The following is a 19,772-nucleotide window of genomic DNA, read 5'->3' on the forward strand; positions in this document are numbered from 1 at the left end:
GGCCATCTGTATATCTTCTTTGGAGAAAGTCCTTTGTACATTTTTTAATCAGGTTTTTTTGTTGTTGTTGAGTTGTAGGAGTTTGTTATATATTCTGAATGTTGACCCCTTATCAGATATATGATTTGCAGATACCATTCCAGGACTCTTCTTTTCTCTCTGCTGATTGTGTCCTTTGGTTCACAGAAGTTTTAAATTTTGGTGTGGCTCAATTTATCTAGTTTTTCCTTTTGTTGCCTATGAACCTCATTTGACTTTTATACTGATGCATAGCATACAAATAGTAAAGAGCAAGAATCTTAATCTGTGTAGCTTGATATATTTTAACCAATTAACATTATTTCTGAAAATATAATTACTAAAAAGTAAAGCTTCATGAGGAAAAAATTTTTTTAATATTAAGAGCTGTAATTGGGTTAAAATGATAAGGAATGAAATTATATAGAAAATCTCAACACTGTGATGATTTGTAAAGGAATGTTTTAGGGAATCAATTTTTTTTCTAAGTTTAGACTGTCTGAGTCTGTATGCACTAATTTTACAAGTGATTTCTTTCTCTGAGATGGATTTAGTGAAAGTCATTTTACTAAATTGTTTTTCATATCCTTTCTATTTACCCCAGGTCATCATCTTGTTCCCTCTCACTGGCCAGTCTTGTTCATGACACAACATTGAGTAAAAATAGATTTTAATAAAGCTTAAACTAAGAAAAAGTACAAAATAAAGGATATTTTCAACATTTATTTGTAATATAATTTTATCTTGGATTGTATGTTTACTATTATACCTTCTACAAATATCAGCAAAAAAATGTTGATTCAAATTGGCTTAAATAGTAATTTACTTTTTTTTTAATGTCTCTAGTGGGACAACTCCAGGTAAAGCTCACTGTACTTCTGAGTGTAACATTTTTGGTTTTGCCCTCTTCTACAGATTGCCTTCATTCTTAGGCTATAGCAAGTTAATAGCAACAGTTCCAGGTATCTTATCTTTTCATGATAATTTTTATTGATTGAAAGGAACTTTTTTTTTTAAATCTCCAAAGAGATGAGGAGTCCTTTCCTGGTAGTCTCAAAGTAGACCTCCCCTCATTTCTCACTGATCAGAACTGGGTTACCTGTTAATTTCTAAACCCATCATCAGCTAGAATAGTGGGATTACATCCATTGAATTTTTTAGACTAATTAGGATCTACCTTCTGGAATTTGGGGTAGAAACAGTTTCCTTTGAAGCCTGAGGCTTTGTGGATTAGTGATGGATACCTGAATACAATCAGGCTTCTATCAGGAAGGAGGAAGGGGCAAATGAATGTTGTTTAGGTAGCAATCTTGGCAATAGATTGTTTTTCATTTAAAATACTTCAAATTTTTAGGACTCAGTTATCTCAATTATCTAAAATATAAGTAATAGTTTCAAATTTCACAGCAAAAAATTACTTTAACTTTAGATTTTATTTGTCATGTTAAACATTTTACCTGTTTACAAGTTTCTTGTGAAATGGAGCAGGATCCTGTGGGGCCCTCCCAGGTACAGATCCTTTCTGTGTCCCCGTTTGTTTGTAGCAAATAGGTTTCATTCAGCCTCCTTGACCTTCCCTGAGTTCCAAAGGGCAGATTCAAACAGCTTCTTATCAGGGAAGGGAAGGAATGCAGAAACTAAGAAGGAGGAGTCAAGAACTGCAGCAACTGGGCAAGGTTCTTGTTGCTACTTATGGAATATTACATAACAGTACCTTTGAGTTCTTCTGCAGAAACTGAGGCCTCCACTCAGGTGGAGGATGATAACTTCAGGCTAACCACAGGATTCCTAGAACACTGCCCCGTTACCTCACCACCAGCCAATCAGAAGAAAGTCACATACGCTGCAGCCTTCACCTCAAGTTTTGCCTGTAAAAACTTCTCCCCCCAAACCATTGGGGGGTTCAGAGTTTTTGAGCACAAGCCACCCATACTCCTTGCTTGGCCCAGCAATAAGCCTTTTTCTGCTCCAAACGCCCACATTTTGGTTTGTTTGGCCTTGCTGTGCATTGGGCACACAAACTTGCATTTGGAAATGCTCGATTGTGAGATAGTAGCCTTATTTTCAAATATTAGTTGACTCTTTGAACAGTTTTTTCATCAGAGTCAATGTGTTAATTCATAATACACTAAAATGAAATGAATAAATTATTTATAAAAATAGACTTTTTAAAAGGAATGAAGTACTGATACTGCTACAACATGGATGAACCTTGAAGTATGCAAAGAAAGAAGCTGGACAGACACAAAAAGATTCTATTTTTACGAAAGTCTAGAATAGGAAAATCTATAGAGACGGAAAATAGATTAATGGTTGCTTAAGGGCTTTTTGGGGAAGATTGGAGGGTAGCAGGGTATAGCTAAAGGGTCCAAGGTTTCTTTTTGAAGTGAACTAAAATGTTCTAAAAATGACTGTAGTGATGGTTGCACTCATCTGGGAAACTTGAAACCATTAAATCGTACTCTTTACAATAGGTGAATTCTATGTGAATTATGTCTTAATAGAGCTGTTTTTTTAATTGCCTTTATAGAATTTTGATTGGATGTGCCTACCATTTAAAATTTACAAGCAGCATTTGACTTTATCATTACAGTTCTCAAGCAATAAAAGCTAGCAGAGATAATGAATTTTCTAAGATATCCCCAACCTGGTTTTTTATAGCCACTGTCTCTTTTAAAGATAATTTTCCTTCTTCCTAGGCCTCCATGTAGTCATCATCTCTTCCAAACAACATTTTAGAAGTCTAGCACTTCCTCTGTAACAAAGTGACCTTTCCTCCATTCATTTCTGCTATAAAAACTTAACAAAGCCATTGTAATTTTCATTTACAAAAAAGGCATGTGAATAAGCAGAAATAGATCCTTTGCTTTTATTATGTTGATTATGGTCAGGGACTATAATTATATGTAATTTTTTAAGCCTTTAAAATTTATTTTCCTTCTGATAAAACCCCATTGCTTAATAAATTAGACATTTGTGATCATAAATTTGTAAATTCAGAATGATATTTTAAAATCCATGGTGTAGTTCAAAACATTATATCTAAAAGTAGTGATGAAATTATTATAAATAACAGAATTTGCATCTTCACAGGATTTTCTATCGTGATGATGTCAATATGGCCATATCTCCAAAAGGTTTGTGCACTTCAATCTATTCTTCTCTTAAGTAGCTGTCATAATAGTAACACTTATGTAGCTAAGACTTTTCTAGAGGCTCTCTTTGGTATCCTAACTTAATTGTTATTAGAATAATTTAAGGTAATAATTCCTCAAAGGGGCTTGTAAATAAGGAGATCATATGCTTTATTGTGCAAACCAGCACACTTTTGAAGTGAAAGGAGTGCTATAGCAGGAGAATAGGGTTGTATATACCCAGACAGTCCCAGGTAAATGCAGATGTATAGTCAGCTACTTATTAGCCACCTTCCCAGCCCATCAATACCCCTTCCCTAATTAAAAGGCAACTAAGCTAGACATAGTCTGAATTCCTAAAATGTATAAATAATATTTCTATGGAATAATTACATGCTTTCATATAGAATTAATTTGGGTTATCAGGTGACATTGTAAAAAGAATAGATAATATATGTATGTTGATGCTGTGGTTACTAGATAGGTAAGTTTGGTTATCAGGTGATCAAGTTCTGTCAATTCTATCTTTAAAAAATATATATTGGCTTATAACATTGTGTAAATATCTGTCAATTCTGTCTTAAAACTCCAGTAATGACCTTATTAAAAATCAGTAAGTTGGAGACATACTTAATTGATAACAATATTTCAGTTAAATTTCTTAAAGAAGTTCCTCTGTACTTCCTAACTCTTACTCACTCCTTAACCAGCTACATTCTGATTAACTCCTCTGCTCCCCTGACACTGCTCTTGATGAGGTCTCCAGGGACTTAATTGCTCACTAAATACTAGATACTTTTCAGTCCTTACTTCAGGTGACTTTTGGGTAGTGTTTGACATTGTTGTCCTCTCTCTACTTGAAACCCTCTCCTACTTCCATGACATTATTCTTAATGCTTTATTCTTAAATTCTTTTGTGGGGAGGGTATATATAGCTCAGTGGTAGTGTATGCTTAGCATGCATGAGGTCCTGGCTTCAATCCCCAGTACCTCCATTAAAAAAATTTTTTTAAAAAAATAGATAAACTTAATTACCCGCTGCAAACCCCCCACCCCCACCCCAGCAAAAAAATTCTGTTGTGTATTTTTCTTTATCAACTTGCTCCTTATGCTTTGTTTTTCTTCAGAGGGACGTGTGTGTGTGTTTTAGCCTTACTCCTAAGCCTTCACCATACTAGATCGAAAGCCAGTAATTTGTTAGACATATGTGCTTGGATGAACCTAAGGTCCTCAGTTATTTACACATTTTTCTCCTTTTTTTCTGGAATGCTTTCCTTCCTACCATCTCACCTTTCCTCTGTCATTCCCTTCCTCCTCACTATTTTTAATTAATTCTCCAAGGTGTTGCTCCAATGTTACCTCCTCTGAAAAGCCTTCTCTTGCTGCCCCTCACCCCCATTTGGGTTAGAAGGTTTTCCTATGTGCTTCCATATCCCTTTATCATTAACATTTAGCATTGAGTGTTGTAACTGTGTTACGGAGAGTTCACCTAACATCCCTACTAGATTGTTAAAATGATCAGGTGGCTTCAACAAAAATAGTAGACATATTTGGCAAATACTTAGGGTTTAAAAATGATAAGCTATTATATAAGAAATTTATTGATGTTTATTTCACTTTAGTTTTTTTGGTTTTTATGAATTTTTAACTTTTTGAAAATGCAACTTTCTTATGCTGTCTTTTAAAAGAAATGTAAGAAGAAAATTCCAGACTTTACTTTTTAGTGATTTAGTGCCACATTTTCATTGCCATTTTGAAAATTAACTTAAACTACCTACTACCTTAAAATTTTTCATTCTTAATTTAAGGCTACTGACTCTTTTATAATAGCATGTTGCCAAATATTACTTAGCTTAAAAGCCATCTGTGAGAAAGAGAAAAAGCTAGGCCAAAAAATCTTAAAAAACAAACAAACAAGCAACTATCTTTCTGAAAGGAATTTGGCATTACTATGAATCTCTGACTTGTGCTTCTGGCCCTGCCTGATAGACAGCTATCAGCCAATGATTCCTTAGGCTATATTGTCCAGAGTTGTGGTTGATTTCCAGGAAGACTCATATTCTTAAGCCCAGATTTTGAATTGGAATGGTAGGTTATTCTATAGACTCAGGTATATAGTGGAAATAGTCATGCGTGAGTTATAATAAAACTGACATATCAGTAAAAACAAAATGCTAAGAAATACTAACTTTTAAATTGCATAGATAACATTCATTTAGTGCATACCTTATACTGATGTTGACGTTATACATATATTGGCTTAAATAATTCTTATAACAGCTCTGTGAAGTTAGCCCTATTTGACAGATAAAGAATTAAAGCATGCTGGTTTTTTTCCTGACCTACTCAAATGCAAAATTTTTCAGAATCTGATAAGTAGAACCTGATTTGGAAACTCATTGATGCGGGCACTGTGTTTACTCATTTTTGTGTCTGTATTGCCTTACACAGGTTTTGTCACAGAGGTCTCAGTGACTGTTAATTGAATGAATAAATAATAATCTATAATTAAATAGTTGAAGAGGCTTGGAACACCCATAGTAATGTCTCAACTCCCATAGCAAAGCATTACGATTTCTAGAACTTTGACTTTGTCAACATTATTAACATATTTAGCGAAGAATGTTTTGAAATTCAATACTGTGTACTGGGTTTTGTTTTTTTTTTTTAAGAGAAGATGTAGATCTAACTTCCACTGAAGTGTGTAAAACCAACAAGTTTACAGATAATTATCATATAAGTGTAAAAGTACAAGTCTAAAAGTACGGGGCAGTGTACATGTGGGGAGCAAGTGTGAGCAAACAAGCGTGAGGGAGGAAGGGAGTCAGAGAGAGAGGGGCAGAAGACACAGGCACAAGAGACTTATGCACAGACAGACACAGACAGATGTTAGTGCTTGGGAGATGTTGCTAATCTAGACTAAAGAGATCCTGGAATCTTTCCAAAGTCAGTTATTCCTGAGCTGAGTTTGAAGACCTATAGAAATTGATCCTGAAGGAGTGGTCCGGGCTGGGGAGTGGGAGGTTGGAAAGGCATTCCTGATGGAAGAAGCAGTAGAGGAACCTCTGCAAAGGCCTGGAAGCAAAAAGCTTGACTCATTTTGGAAATACCAAACGGTTCTGTTTGACTAGAAGTTAGGACTGAGTTGAGGGAGCATACAGAGAGATGAGGTTAGAGTGGCCAGCTTGTGAGCTGGTTTTTCATAACAAGTGGTTTAGATTTTATCCTGAAAACAGTATGATAGAGATCATTAGTGGTGGCCAGAGGACCAGAAACAAGATTCTGTTATTACTGTAAGAGAGAAACACACAGGAGCACAGATAACAGTTCAGTTACTAAATTGATACCTTCTGTTGTAGTATAGACCTATATCTCCCAAACCATTTAACTTCCATGTTTCAATTCTAGCAAAACTCTAGCAGATTCCAGTTTTCCAGTCATTCACTGTAAAGAATAATATCAAATTACAGTAGCAAATACTGTTAAAATTATTAGAGTCATCTCCAGGAGTCAGGAGTCAGCTCACTTCTGTCTGTGAAAGGGTCACTTGACTGTTATTAACTGATATCCTGAAAAGATACTTTTATCCTTTTGCTTTCTAACTACTAGACATTTAACATTAAAATTGAATTTTCATTGCTTTTTGAAAATTAATTTTTAAATTTATGACATAAAGTTGTTATACTTGTTCACTCTTATTTCTCATTCCCCACAAACAAAATTATACCTAAATATCTTCCTTTTAAGCTATTTAGATATCTTTAGAGAAGAAAAGGCCATGGTTTTCCTTATTAAGTTGTTGTACCTCTTAACCTATATATCTTTAAACTTACTTCCTAAAATTTAATGGTTCTTATTTTTCCGAATGTATATATATAGCCTACCATATTTTAAAAAAAAACACAATCTATTGATTTATTCTATAGTCCCTTTTGTAAGCTAAAATTTTCTATTTTATGAAAGTATTTTATTTTCTGAGTTTTAATCATTTGGTCCTTCCTTCAACATTCATCATGATATATAGACCCTCTTTGATAGAATCCTGAATTGTCTATGCTAAAAGGAAGAATTATTAATAGGTATAATGGGAGAAATTTTATTATCCTCTTTAAGCATTTAATTATTGTACCCAGTTTAAAAAGATAGATTCATAGTGCTAATGGCTATTTAACTTAGAGTGTTAAGCCTAAATGTACTTACAAGAATTAAAGATTGGCATATTTTTATGATGTTATTATAAGGTATATAATGTGATTATCTTTTAAACAAGATTTTTATGATACAGAATTTCTGTAATTACTCTAAAAGATGAAGTTTCTTAAGCATTTTTCCAGGTGTATAGTGAATTGTTAGCACATTTAATTGTAATGTCAGAAGTTTGAATTCCTCACTATAAGTAAGGGTGTTACAAAACTTACATATACAAGAATTATTTTTTTAAATTCTTTTAATAAGAAATGTTACTGGTCAGAAAAATGTATTTAGATTTTAAACTTTACTCTTCTTGGATAAGAATTTTTAAAGCATTGTAATCTTTTTTCCTGCAGATTGATCAGACAGCCGATGCAAGTTTTTTGGGCTGGGTTATTGCTTCGTTTAGTCTTGGCCAAATGGTAGCTTCACCTATATTTGGTTTGTGGTCTAATTATAGACCAAGAAAAGAACCTCTTATTGTTTCAACTCTCATTTCGGTGGGAGCCAACTGCCTCTATGCGTATGTCCACGTTCCAGCTTCTCATAATAAATACTACATGTTGGTTGCTCGAGGATTGGTGGGATTTGGAGCAGGTAATCTGTATGTATATGTTTGGTTGTTCATCCTGACATTTATATGTATCTCTCACTTGGTGTCACCCCTTCTCAGTTTCATATACCACATTCAATAAATACAGGTGTCTCATTGCAAATAGACAAATATCTGTCCTGTCATTTTGCCTTTACTCATAATGTTTCTCCTGATGTTCCCATTACCTATAGTTTCTATCTTCTGTTCCCATCATTCTTCATCCTTTAGGATTCAGTTCAAGTTTCACATGTTCCATGAAGGTTTACCCTACCCCTTAACAGATCTTTCCTTTCTCTAACATGTCTCTGGCATTTGCTTATATATTGTTTTGCACTGTTTTCATCCTTTATCACCAACTAGATAGCAAATTTATTGTAAGTGAAGACAATTTATAATTTTTTTAAAAATTATTGATTGATTGATTGGAAGTACTGGGGATTGAACCCAGGACCTTGTGCAGGCTAAGCATGTGCCCTACCACTGAGCTATATGCCCCCCACCACCAATTTATGACTTTTAAAAATATTCTGTAGTCCCTAGTAGATTCTCTTCAACATAATAAGTGCTCAACAAAGTTTTTTTGAGTTAAATTATCTGTTTCTTATGTTACAGGTCTCAACATGAATAGTGTGTATCATCTTTCTTTTTAAAATAGTGTAGTAATTAGAAGTATACCATTCACTCAATACTTTCTTGGTATTTAATGATGAAAAAAAAGTTTACCATTCCTGAAATGCCATTTTTTTCATTCATTCAAATCTTTAACTGTGTTTTCATATTTCTACAAGTAATATTTCCCATTAATTGATGCATTTGTTCACTATATATGCCTTGTGTAATCATAAAAGGGAAGTGGTGACTATACTGTAGATTAATATTTCCTCTTCTGCATAGAGCCAAATTAAATTGAACTTTATAAATGGAAGAATATTTTCTTTTACTTTGAGTTATCATGTCTTTTCTTAGGAAATGTAGCAGTTATTAGATCATATATTGCTGGTGCTACCTCTCTTCAGGAAAGAACAAGTTCTATGGCAAACACAAGTGCATGTCAAGCATTAGGTTTTATTCTAGGTCCAGGTAAGTATTCTTCACTTGTCATTACTTGAATTTGAATTGGGAAACTTTTGAGTTTCAAATGTTAAATGAAATCCAAGTATTAAACCTCTTAGCTGAAGAAAAGGGAGGGAAACGGGTATTTTTTGATCCAGCAGCCAGGCTAGGCTCTTATATGTGTTAACTCTTACTCTTTAAATTAAGTGCTGTTAGTCCCATTGTACTGATTAAGAAACCAAGGCATAGAGAATATAAATAAATTATCCAGGGTCACCCTGATAGTAAATTAAAAATCTGAGGTTCAAACCTAACTGTCTGATTCCAAAGTATGTGTTCTGTCAGATAATCATTTAGCTTAACATCTCAGCAAGAGTTTGCTTTTCTTCCTGTTTATTAGAAACAAAATTCTTTTAACTGAAAGATTTGAGGAAAGTAATTTGAGGAAGTTCTTTACCCTTTTGCCTTTTGCATTTTGCCCATACTATTAAGATTTTTCTAAGGTTGAAGAAAATGATAGAAGAAAGTGAGAATTTAAAATAGATTTGCTATTCTTGTCCTCTTCCCAAGCTTTCATACTTTAGCTGAGTATAAAAATATATTAATGAGATTCAGTATTTTCCTAAGGCCAATTAATTTTCTGCTAAATGAGTAGAGAACTTAACTTTTTGTTCCTAGAATAACATTGAAAAGCCATAATTTGGCCCATGCTTTTAATATCGCAGTTATGAATATCATGAATTTGAATCCAACTCAGTTTACTTCATCGTTAACACCCCAATCCCACTGCGGTTTCTATTATTTCTGTTACTTCTTCTCTTTCACAGAAGAGAATAATTCATCAGTCACCAAAATCTAATATTTCAGTTTAGCATTCTGGAATAAAATATAAGCAGAAATCTAGAATAATTGAACCTACTGCCTTATTATAAAATACATGAGGGCATAGTCTGAGTCTTCTTTAATTTACCACTCTACAGTTGGTATCTAGCATAGTACCTGGTATAGGCTTGGGTTCTCAGTAAATATTTTGGCCATCTAAAAATCATTTTAAAGATTATTCACTTAAACATTTTGGAGTAAAGATGATTAAATGTAGGCCTGAAAAGATTAGATGACTTTTCCAACAATAAACACATCAATAAGTACTAACATTTCCTAACTGCTTACTGTGTGCTAGACTGTTCTGAGTACTTTAAGTGCAGTATTTTACTTAATCCTCACCCTAAGGTTACATGTAAAGTACTGGCAAAGCCAGATATGGAATCTCAATCAGGAGAGCAAACCAGTACTTTTGTAATGCGATTTTTGCCACAGATCCAAATTTAAAATGATATTAGATATATATAATTTAAATACCATATACATAGTAATATTTTAAAATATTGAGTTGAAATGTGACATTTTCTTATAATCAAATTGATTAAACTTTAATAATTTATTTATGGAAGGAGTTGTATACTTTAAATTTCCTATGGAGCTATTTAAAAAAAAGAAGGTACAGACAAGTTAGGTTAGATATAATCCCTTATGAATGCATTTACATCAGTGCTTCTCGATCAGTTTTTTCATTATTATCTCCCTAAGGAGGCTTTTTAGGCCTTTTTTTCCTAATCATTCCGTCCCATGACATTTTAATACCACAGATCTGTGTTAAATGTCTTTTCTGTACTGTATGCATATCTGTGCTTTATACAGAAAAAGAGTGAATTTTTTGCCTCTCCCCCTCAAGAACCAATTTTCTTATCCCTATTGAGATGCCTGATGCAGATGGATGATTCCATAGTGTTACTTCCAATTTTGTGGTAAATGTTTTTCGCATTTAGTTTAGCCTGTGCCTCCCATATAATATCTGTATACATTTTATTTTAATAAGTTTTTCAGACTTGTTTTGCACTCATTGGAGAAAAGGGCGTGACATGGGATACCATTAAGCTGCAGATAAACATGTACACAGCACCAGTTTTACTTGGCGCCTTCCTGGGAATTTTAAATATTATTCTGATCCTTACAATATTAAGGTAATTAGATTGAAATGATAAAACTACTTTTGTAGATTGTGAAATTAAATAAGGGTTATCATTATTAGAGGATTATTATTTCTATGATGTCTTTATTTGATTTTTGATGCCTATAGCTGTGTTCTTATTTTTTGATCAGTTAATGCATGTGTTACTCATAACTAAAATAATAGACAATGAAAGAAAACGTTATAAGGTTTTTGAAGATTCAAGGTTTGGTCTTGATTTACTAACTGTAAGTTTCTAAGTAGGGGAATGGCATGAAAGCTACATTTTAAGTAGATTAATGATTAGTATTAACCTTAAATACAGAAGTTGCTTGTAATGTTTATCTCTTTTATGTATTAGAAGAAATTTTATGAAACTACTTTATATTCCTTTAGAGAGTTTATCCAAGAGTCCAGAAACATTCATAACTCATGTTAAAAATCATTGAAAAACTTAAAATACTGATTAAAATAGATCATTTATGCTTTTGGATGAATTGAGTACTTTTTCATTTTCTCTGATAATATAATAATTGTAACATATCTTTTAAATTTTATTGGTTATATCTCATTGGTAATAATTTTATTACTCAGAAGGCAATAGAAGAAACTATCCGAATATGAAAAGATAGACAGATAGCTTATAATAAATTAAAACCATTTATCTATTATACTAAGCCTTTCATGGATACACTATTTATGTTTTTCTTTTAAGAGAACATCGTGTGGATGACTCAGGACGACAGTGTAAAAATGTTAATTTTGAAGAAGGTACTATTAACCTGTTTGACTAAATTACTATAATATTACAAAGTGTTTCTAATGATTCTGTCTGTTTGGTATTTACTTGAATTTTGCTTCTGAGGACAGTACAATGGATAATTGGGGAAGATCTTCAAAGCTAAAAGTTACCTAAATTGATTTCTAGATAGTCATTTGGTGTTCATAATCGACAAGCTTAAAACCATTGTTAAATCTTGTTTTCAAAGAGCCAATATCCTAAAATCCTTGAGATCTTTGAAATGATTTCAGTATTTTGCTACCAAAATTACTTTATATCTTTCTGTTTCAAGCATTTCTTTGTTCCCTTAATCATGGAAATAAGTATGGTTTCTCTTTTGTGTTTTTATTCTTTTGGTATACTCTATAAATGCACATTTTTATCCTTTAGATCTTTCTCTGACTCATAAATAGGTACCCAATCTGGTAAGCAGGTATATTTCACTAAATAAAGCATTATTTAAATACCAACTATGTTCTTCTTGGGGAGTGTCCCCCTTGTAAAAAAAAATGCATCTAGTCCTTGCCCTCAAGGAGTTTATGAAGTTGTGAAAAAAAAAGTGTTATTTTACCAAGTTTTTTGATAGCTATTTTATTTAATTTTCACAACAAAACTAGTGGAAGGTAAAGTTAAAAGTAGTAGGGTGGAGAGCAGAGTGGTGAGGAGCTCTAGCAAGTTTTGAACTAAGGAGAAGTGTGACAATAGTCAGATTCCATGTGAGGCTAATCCAGATATGTGAAGGTTTGAACTACGGCAGTAACTGAGAATGGAGAAGGAGTAGATATGAGGTTTTGAAGGTTTTTGACAGATTGGATAGGGAATATAAGGACTAAGGGAGTTGAAGATATCTGCCAGGTTTTGATTTTGGATAATTAAAAGTATGAAAGAGAACAAGAATTTAAGAAGGGATACTGGCTGAAAAGATAAAAGGTGATTTCAATTTGGATTAAGCCAAATGTAATGCTACATTAGAACAGCTGAAAAATTCCAGAGGTGTTTTTAATGTTAGCAGTAGAGATCAAAGCTAGAGATACAAATTTGGGGATCATCCAGGGGAAAGCAGTACAGCAACAAAGAGAGTGAGGGAAAAGAGGAAAGGAAGGGGTTAATAAATCAAGTGTGGCAAAATACAATTGAATCTAGGACATAGATAAATAACGATATATTTAAAACTTTTCAAAATAAAAAGACAGAAAGAATGAATGGTGAGGAAGTGCCAGCTGTGGGTATAAGCTGCTTTTTTGAAAAGGTGAAAAATAGGCTGCTAACTTAAAGGACCTATCAGGTAAAGGGAATGAGCTAGTTAAAGAGGATGAGGTTAAAGGGCAATAAGCAAAATCTTTCACAAGTTGAAGGGGATTACCATCTAGATCCTTGCTTCTTTGACTTTAATGTGCTTACATAGTGCCTGGGAACCTTGTTAAAATGCAGGCTCTGGTTGAGTAAGGAGGCCTGGGGTGAGGCCTGAGTGAAGAGAGTCTACATTTATAACAAGCTTCCATATGAGCTGATGCTACTCGTCTATGAACCACACTTTGAGTAGCAAAGACTTACAGTTATACCATTCAGTACTATAGCCACTAGTCACATTTGGCTATTTAAATTTATTGACACTAGCGACATTTCAAGTGCTCAGTGGGTATATGTGACTAGCAGCTGTATTAGACAGTACACAGAAAGAACATTTCCATCATGTCAGTTCTCTTGGACAGCCCTGATCTAAAGCACAAATGAGAATTTAGAAAAGAGAGATCTATTTTCTTTCATAAGATTTCTAGGTTCTTCAAAATAATTTTAATAAAACAAAAATTATTTTTAAATTTCAATGTCTAGATAAAATATATCAGGTTTATTCCTATTATTAAAGATGTTATCATGGGATAAGGCTAGAATTTCCAATTACATAGTATTTTAATCAATATGCTAATGCAATATTTTCTTAAAATTCTTATAATTAGGATACCTAGTCAATCCCCATGGTTTAGGATGCAACATTTCTGAGTTTCCCTACCAAAGCTAGCACTGGGTGGAGGCTGCAGAAAACTAACCACATAAGAAGTAAACTCCAGACTGACATGGGGCATTGTTGATATTTGATTCAAAGGAGTAAAGACTGGCTTCTAGGTGGTGACTGAGATTCAGGGAGGCCTATCCAAATAACACAGGGCTCACAAGGACCAGAATCTACCTCAGAAAAATACCTGGACAAAGATGACCAGTTTTCTTTGTGTGATTAGAAAGGGAGGTCATAACATTGTCGAGTGTCCAAGGTGCTTAACTGCCCCCAAGTATAGCAGACTATTTCCGGACCTCACTTATTATTGGAGGAGGAACTTCTCCTGAAATATAAAGGCAGGCACTCATATAAAAAAAATACAGAAACTTACTGTGTCTTAGGAAAGTCACCCTGTCCCCGTTGCTGCTACACATACACTTAAAGATTGTATAAATGAATACATTCTTGTATTACTTACCTGGTTTACTCTGAATAAGTGGGTAAATTATAAAATAGCATGATGGGTATATATAAATACATGTATATGGCTTCATACTACTCAATTATATCAGATATGGCTTATATTGAGTGTGTTACTTAACTACATAGTTAAGTGAATATACACATTTTGCCTTCCTAATTTATAAAACCACCATCAAATCTTGTTGGTTCTTAGCAAAAAATATAAATGATAATGTAAGGACTTAAAATTGTGGTAAAAACATAAGGATATTTACTAATACTAATTTCACATACCATTTCAAAATATGTATCCATTGAAGTGAATCACAGAATTAAGAAGTGATTTAATAAACTATTTGAAGTCTTCATGAAGTCCTCATAAATTCAAAATTTAGGTAAGGTAGACAAAAATGCAACTGAATTTTAAAGCACATGTATTTAGTTGAGATCATTTTATAGAATTCTATAAAAACACAGTTCTATTTTTCATTGAAAGACAACAAGTAGAAAATCTGAGTATTTCCTGTAGGCAGCAGAATTGAAGTGTATGTCCTGGGAAGAAAATTCACTTTACTTTTAAATGCCACTTAAAAATTATTTCTGTCATGTAAATTCCATTACTTTTAAACTGCTTCGAAGTGTAAAAAATGATTTTGAATGTTTAGTTGTTGAATTCACTACATGTAATTTTTACACCACTTAATGTTGTAAGAAAAATTGGATGTGTAAATAATGTAATTTTTTGTTTGTTTACTATAGCAAGTACAGATGAAATTCAAGTCCCTCAAGGAAGTATTGATCAAGTTGCTGTTGTGGCCAGCAATGTTCTGTTTTTCGTGATTCTGTTTATCTTTGCCCTTTTTGAAACGTAAGTTTTATTTTGTTTTTACCTAAATTGTATTGTGTAACCTGTTTTTCTTAATGCAGTATTAATCAAGCATATAGATGTTCTCAAAAACCTTATGTAAGGCATATTTTCCTTGTCATGATGTAAAAAGCATATATAAATTTTTTGCTTTTCAACTTGAATGTAGTTAATTTTAATTCTCTGCCTGTAATCTTAGTTCCTTATATTACTTCCATATAAAGGAATCTGTCTCACTAGTCTTTCTCCCCTTCCTCTGAGTTTTATGATAAATAACAGTTAGAAAACTTTAATTGTGTATTAATTTAATTAACTTTAAGCCAAATAGCTCCCTGTTTATGTATGCTGGGTTCAGTCTAGAAATTTTAAATCTGTTTAAGCCCTGATCCTGAAAAAAGCTAGCATATTACAAAATATCTGCCTTGTGTGGGCTTTGTTGACCATTAGTTATCATATGGCTTTTTCATTTTTAAAATACCTTTCCATTATATTATTAAAATAGTACAATCTTATAAATATTCCAAACACTACGACTGTATTTCCACATCCCCTCCTCTCCCTGGTGGTTACCACTGCTGATACTTCAGTGTGTATTTTTTTCCAACATTTTTTCTATGTAACTGTAAGTATTGGGGGGTGTGTATGTCCATTAAACCAACACAGAATATGTGATATTATCATTTGATAACTTGGTTTGTTCACTTGTCAAGATAATGTAACATTATTATGCCAGTACTTTTTTTCCCCAGCCCCACCCTGCCCCACCCCCTATTCAAGTACATTTTGTGCAGGATCTACTGGATTTTTTTTTAAATAATTGAGATAGGTGAAAGTTTTAGCTCATTTGGTTTTGGGGGGCATATATGTTATTATGGTAAATATACATAACATAAAACTTACATTTTAACTTTTTTTTCAATTTTATGGGTATGATTTATTCTCTTATGTATTTATTTCCCATTAATCCATGTTGAACTGTGTTGTTGGACATATGTTAAACTTTGAGTCTGCTGTGATTCTTAGAGTTTTTCTGCCATATTTAATTTTTTTTTAACTGAGATAGAATTGGTATATAATAATATATTCATTTCAGGGGTACCATTTTAATTATCTTTAACTGTGCAATTCAGTGGCTTTAAATACATTCACAATGCTGTACAACCACCACTGCCACCCATTTCCAGAACCTTTTCATCATCCCAAACAGAAGCGCTACACCCATTAATAAGTCCCCATTCCCCCCTCACCCAGCCCCTGATTGCCTCTATTCTACTTTCTCTCTCTATGTATTTGCCTGTTCTAGCTACTTCATAAGTGGAATCATGCAAACTTCTGTCATTTGGTGTCTTGCATATTTCACTTGGCATGATGTTTTCAAGGTTCATCCAAGTTGTAGCATGTGTTAGAATTTCATACCTTTTTATGGCTGAATAATATTCCATTGTATGTATAAACCAATTTTGTTTATCCATTCATCTGTCAGTGGAAATTTGGGTTATTTCCACCTTTTGCTATTGAAAATAGTGCTACTATGAACATTGGTATACAAGTCTCTGAGTCTTCACTTTCAGTTCTTTTGGGTATATACCCAGAAGTGGAATTGATGGATCATATGATAATTATATGTTAGCTTATTGAGGAATCACTGAACTATTTTCCAGAGCAGCTTATCTGATTTTAAAGTTAAAAATGGTGATGTTCCTTTTTTTTTTTTAAGAATGAATATTTTAATTCCTTTTTGTAGCAAGTTAACAGAAGGAGGTAACAAGTAGTAAAAGAAGTTGGCTAGGAAGGAGACAGTCATATAAAGGAAGTATATCATTCAGAGGTAGGGAGAAGAATATGTACATTCAAAGATAGGTATGAAAGAGACTGAGAAAGAGAAAAAAAATCAGAACCAGAAGGTTCTAATAACTAAATAATAGTAACATGATTTCATTGGAAAGAGACCAATTTAAACCAAAATGAAACCATGATTTTTTAATTATATTAGAATGGTAGGAATTATGGTTGGTTGGTTTCATTTTCCTGTTTTTCAGACTTTTTCCAATGTGCCTATGTTACTTATATAAATAAAATAAATATTTAAGAAACGTGAACAGCCAAACTAAGTGGCTTGTGTATGTAACAACAAAATGTTCTTAAACTGTGTTAAAATTTTTGTAGATGTGAATCTGGTGTCACTTTTAAAAGGGATGCAAATTCTTAAATGTGTTGCTATCATTAAAGCTTTTGTTTCACCTTTAGGTAACAATGACTATGATTTAAACAAAATAAAAATAATTTATTTGTTTTTCTTAGGATCGTTACTCCATTAACAATGGACATGTATGCCTGGACCAGAGAACAAGCTGTATTGTATGATGGAATAATCCTTGCTGCTCTTGGAGTCGAGGCAGTTATTATTTTCATGGGGGTAAAATTACTTTCCAAAAAGTAAGTCATTTGTCTTTGGCTTTATTTCAAGTCTTTTTTATAAAAGTGAAACACAAAACAGAGCTAACAATGCAAATGAATGTGTTAATAAAATATTGTAAAACTTTTCTCTTATTATGTACAGATTTAAAATTTATTAAGGGAGCCTATTTCTATACCATGGAGTAAGGTCTTTTGTAAAGCGAGTTATTTTACAAAGTGAGTAATTCTCTTTTAATGTGTCTTTTGTATACTATGCTTTATTTAAATAATTTCTATATTTTATGAAACATTTTCCTGCTGTGTGATAATACATGTTATGCACCAGGAAAGCATTAATGATTAAGTCTGGAAAATTCTTGTTAAAATTACCAGACTTCTTTACTCGAAAACTTCTAAATCATCAGTATATATTTACTGTATCACCAGCATGACAAATAGAGTATGTAGCATTTCTAAAAGTTAATTGTAACTTTGATCTTGAGATTCTTCTCAAGAATCATTTCGTAAAAGTACAACTGTAAAGAACACACTATGAGGGAAATGCTTGTATAAAATTTAGTTCATCCACATAGTCTGAGTGAGGGACATTAGTTGATGAATTTAGATAATTCTAACTATTTAATTATTTCTAAAATATTTCTATAATATTGCAGAACTTTTGTATAAAGTTCTAAAGTCAATTAACAAATATTGAATCAGTGCTAAGGGCCAGGTGCTGTGGGAGTACTACAAAGTTTCCTGTCCTTACAGTGCCAAGTAGACGGGCCAAGATACAGATAGAGACGTAGACATAGATTCATATTCAAAGTTCAATAATAGTAAATACATTACATCTTGTTACAGAAGTGGAGTGGTCCTGCTGATAGGAGTCCTTACAAGTTGTCCAATTCCATACATTCAGAGAGCTTGTATTCTACTAGGGGGAAAGCCAATAAATGCAAATGTGAAATCAGGTCATGACAAGCACTATGAAGACTAGACCAGAGGAAGAGAACAAAAAAGGGACAAGGGAAGGGATGGGAGAGAGGGGACGTATTATTTTGATTGATTGCTCCAGGAAGCCAGCTGAAACAGAAGCTACATTCAAGCAGAGACCTCAGTGAAGTCAGAGAATTAGCCATGCAGTGGCCTGGAACTCTCTTCCTCCAGAAGACTGAGTTTAAGGGACAAGCAGGAAAGCCACTTAGGCCAGGAGCAGAGTGAGAGAAATGGCAATGGGAGAAGATCAGGTTGAAAAGATAGGAAGCTTTGTAGGTATTCTGAGGCTGATGGAAGTGTTGGGTTTTAGGAAGTCTTTGGTCTTGTTTGTATATTTCACTTTTTGTTATGGAAAATTTCTAACATACACAAAGGTGTAGAGAGAATCATGTACTGAATCTCTAATGTCTGTTACCCAGCTTCAACATTATAAACCCTTGGACAGTCTTGATTCATTTCTATCTACGCCTACTCCACACTCCCCGTCCCGTACACCTGGATTATTCTGAAGCTGATTTTAGACATCATTTCATGTCATAAATATTTCAGTATGTATCTGTAAAAGTTTACAATTACATTACAACACATTATATTACAACATTATCATATCTAAAAAAATTAGTAGTGATTTCTAAATATCATCAAATATCCAGGGAGTATTCAAATTTTTCCATTGTCTCAAATTGTTTAAATTTTTTTTGTTTTATATTGTTTTATTTCACAGTACTCACTTGACTCAGGCTCTTATATTTCCTGAATCTCTTTTAATTTGTGGGTTTCTTTCCCATCTCTTCCATCTCTTTCTCTCTCTCTCCTTTACAAATTGAAGCGACCACGATGTTTACCTATAGTTTCCCACATTTTGGATCTTGCTGAATAAATCCCTGTGGTGTTTAATATTTCTTTGTTTAATATTTTCCTGTACTTACTGAATTTCTCGAAAATTGGCACTTAGATCTAGAAGCTTGATGAAGTTTGAGTTCAGTTTTTTGGCAAGAATGTTTTATAAGTGGTGTTATGTGCTTACATCAGGTGAAATGTTTATCTCTTTTTATGATGTAGGTGACCTTTGACCATTCCCCAAATCAGTTAATTTGTTAATAGAGCATTGCAAAATCCTGGTATTTTAATTCTGTCATTCCTTTATCTATTTGTTGAAATACTTTGAGTAAAAAGAGCCTTCCCATCACCAACTATTTGGTTATCCTGATGGTTCACTTTTTATAGGAGACACAGGGTGATTTTTTTCCTTTTATTCACTGATTTTTAAAAT

At 33.1% G+C, this 19,772-nt stretch overlaps 1 protein-coding gene across 15 annotated transcripts in view; it reads left to right on the forward strand.

Annotated features, from left to right (window-relative positions):
• The window catches only part of MFSD8 (major facilitator superfamily domain containing 8), a 49,451-nt gene that overhangs the window by 7,633 nt on the left and 22,046 nt on the right, over positions 1-19,772 (forward strand). For 14 of the 15 annotated variants that reach the window (XR_012058969.1, XR_012058976.1, XR_012058970.1 and 11 more), the window contains 7 exons: positions 3,112-3,155; positions 7,700-7,940; positions 8,905-9,018; positions 10,868-11,012; positions 11,715-11,770; positions 14,998-15,106; positions 17,405-17,539. Coding sequence is in view for 4 of the 15 variants with exons in the window: in XM_072937677.1 (XP_072793778.1) it covers positions 3,112-3,155; positions 7,700-7,940; positions 8,905-9,018; positions 10,868-11,012; positions 11,715-11,770; positions 14,998-15,106; positions 17,405-17,539 (844 nt within the window). In the remaining 11 variants the exon portion in view is untranslated. The remainder of the gene's footprint in view (positions 1-3,111; positions 3,156-7,699; positions 7,941-8,904; positions 9,019-10,867; positions 11,013-11,714; positions 11,771-14,997; positions 15,107-17,404; positions 17,540-19,772) is intronic. The other variant, XM_072937713.1, reaches the window with a different exon arrangement.

The sequence above is a fragment of the Vicugna pacos genome, chromosome 2 (assembly GCF_048564905.1).
Source record: "Vicugna pacos chromosome 2, VicPac4, whole genome shotgun sequence".
Taxonomy (NCBI): domain Eukaryota; kingdom Metazoa; phylum Chordata; class Mammalia; order Artiodactyla; family Camelidae; genus Vicugna; species Vicugna pacos.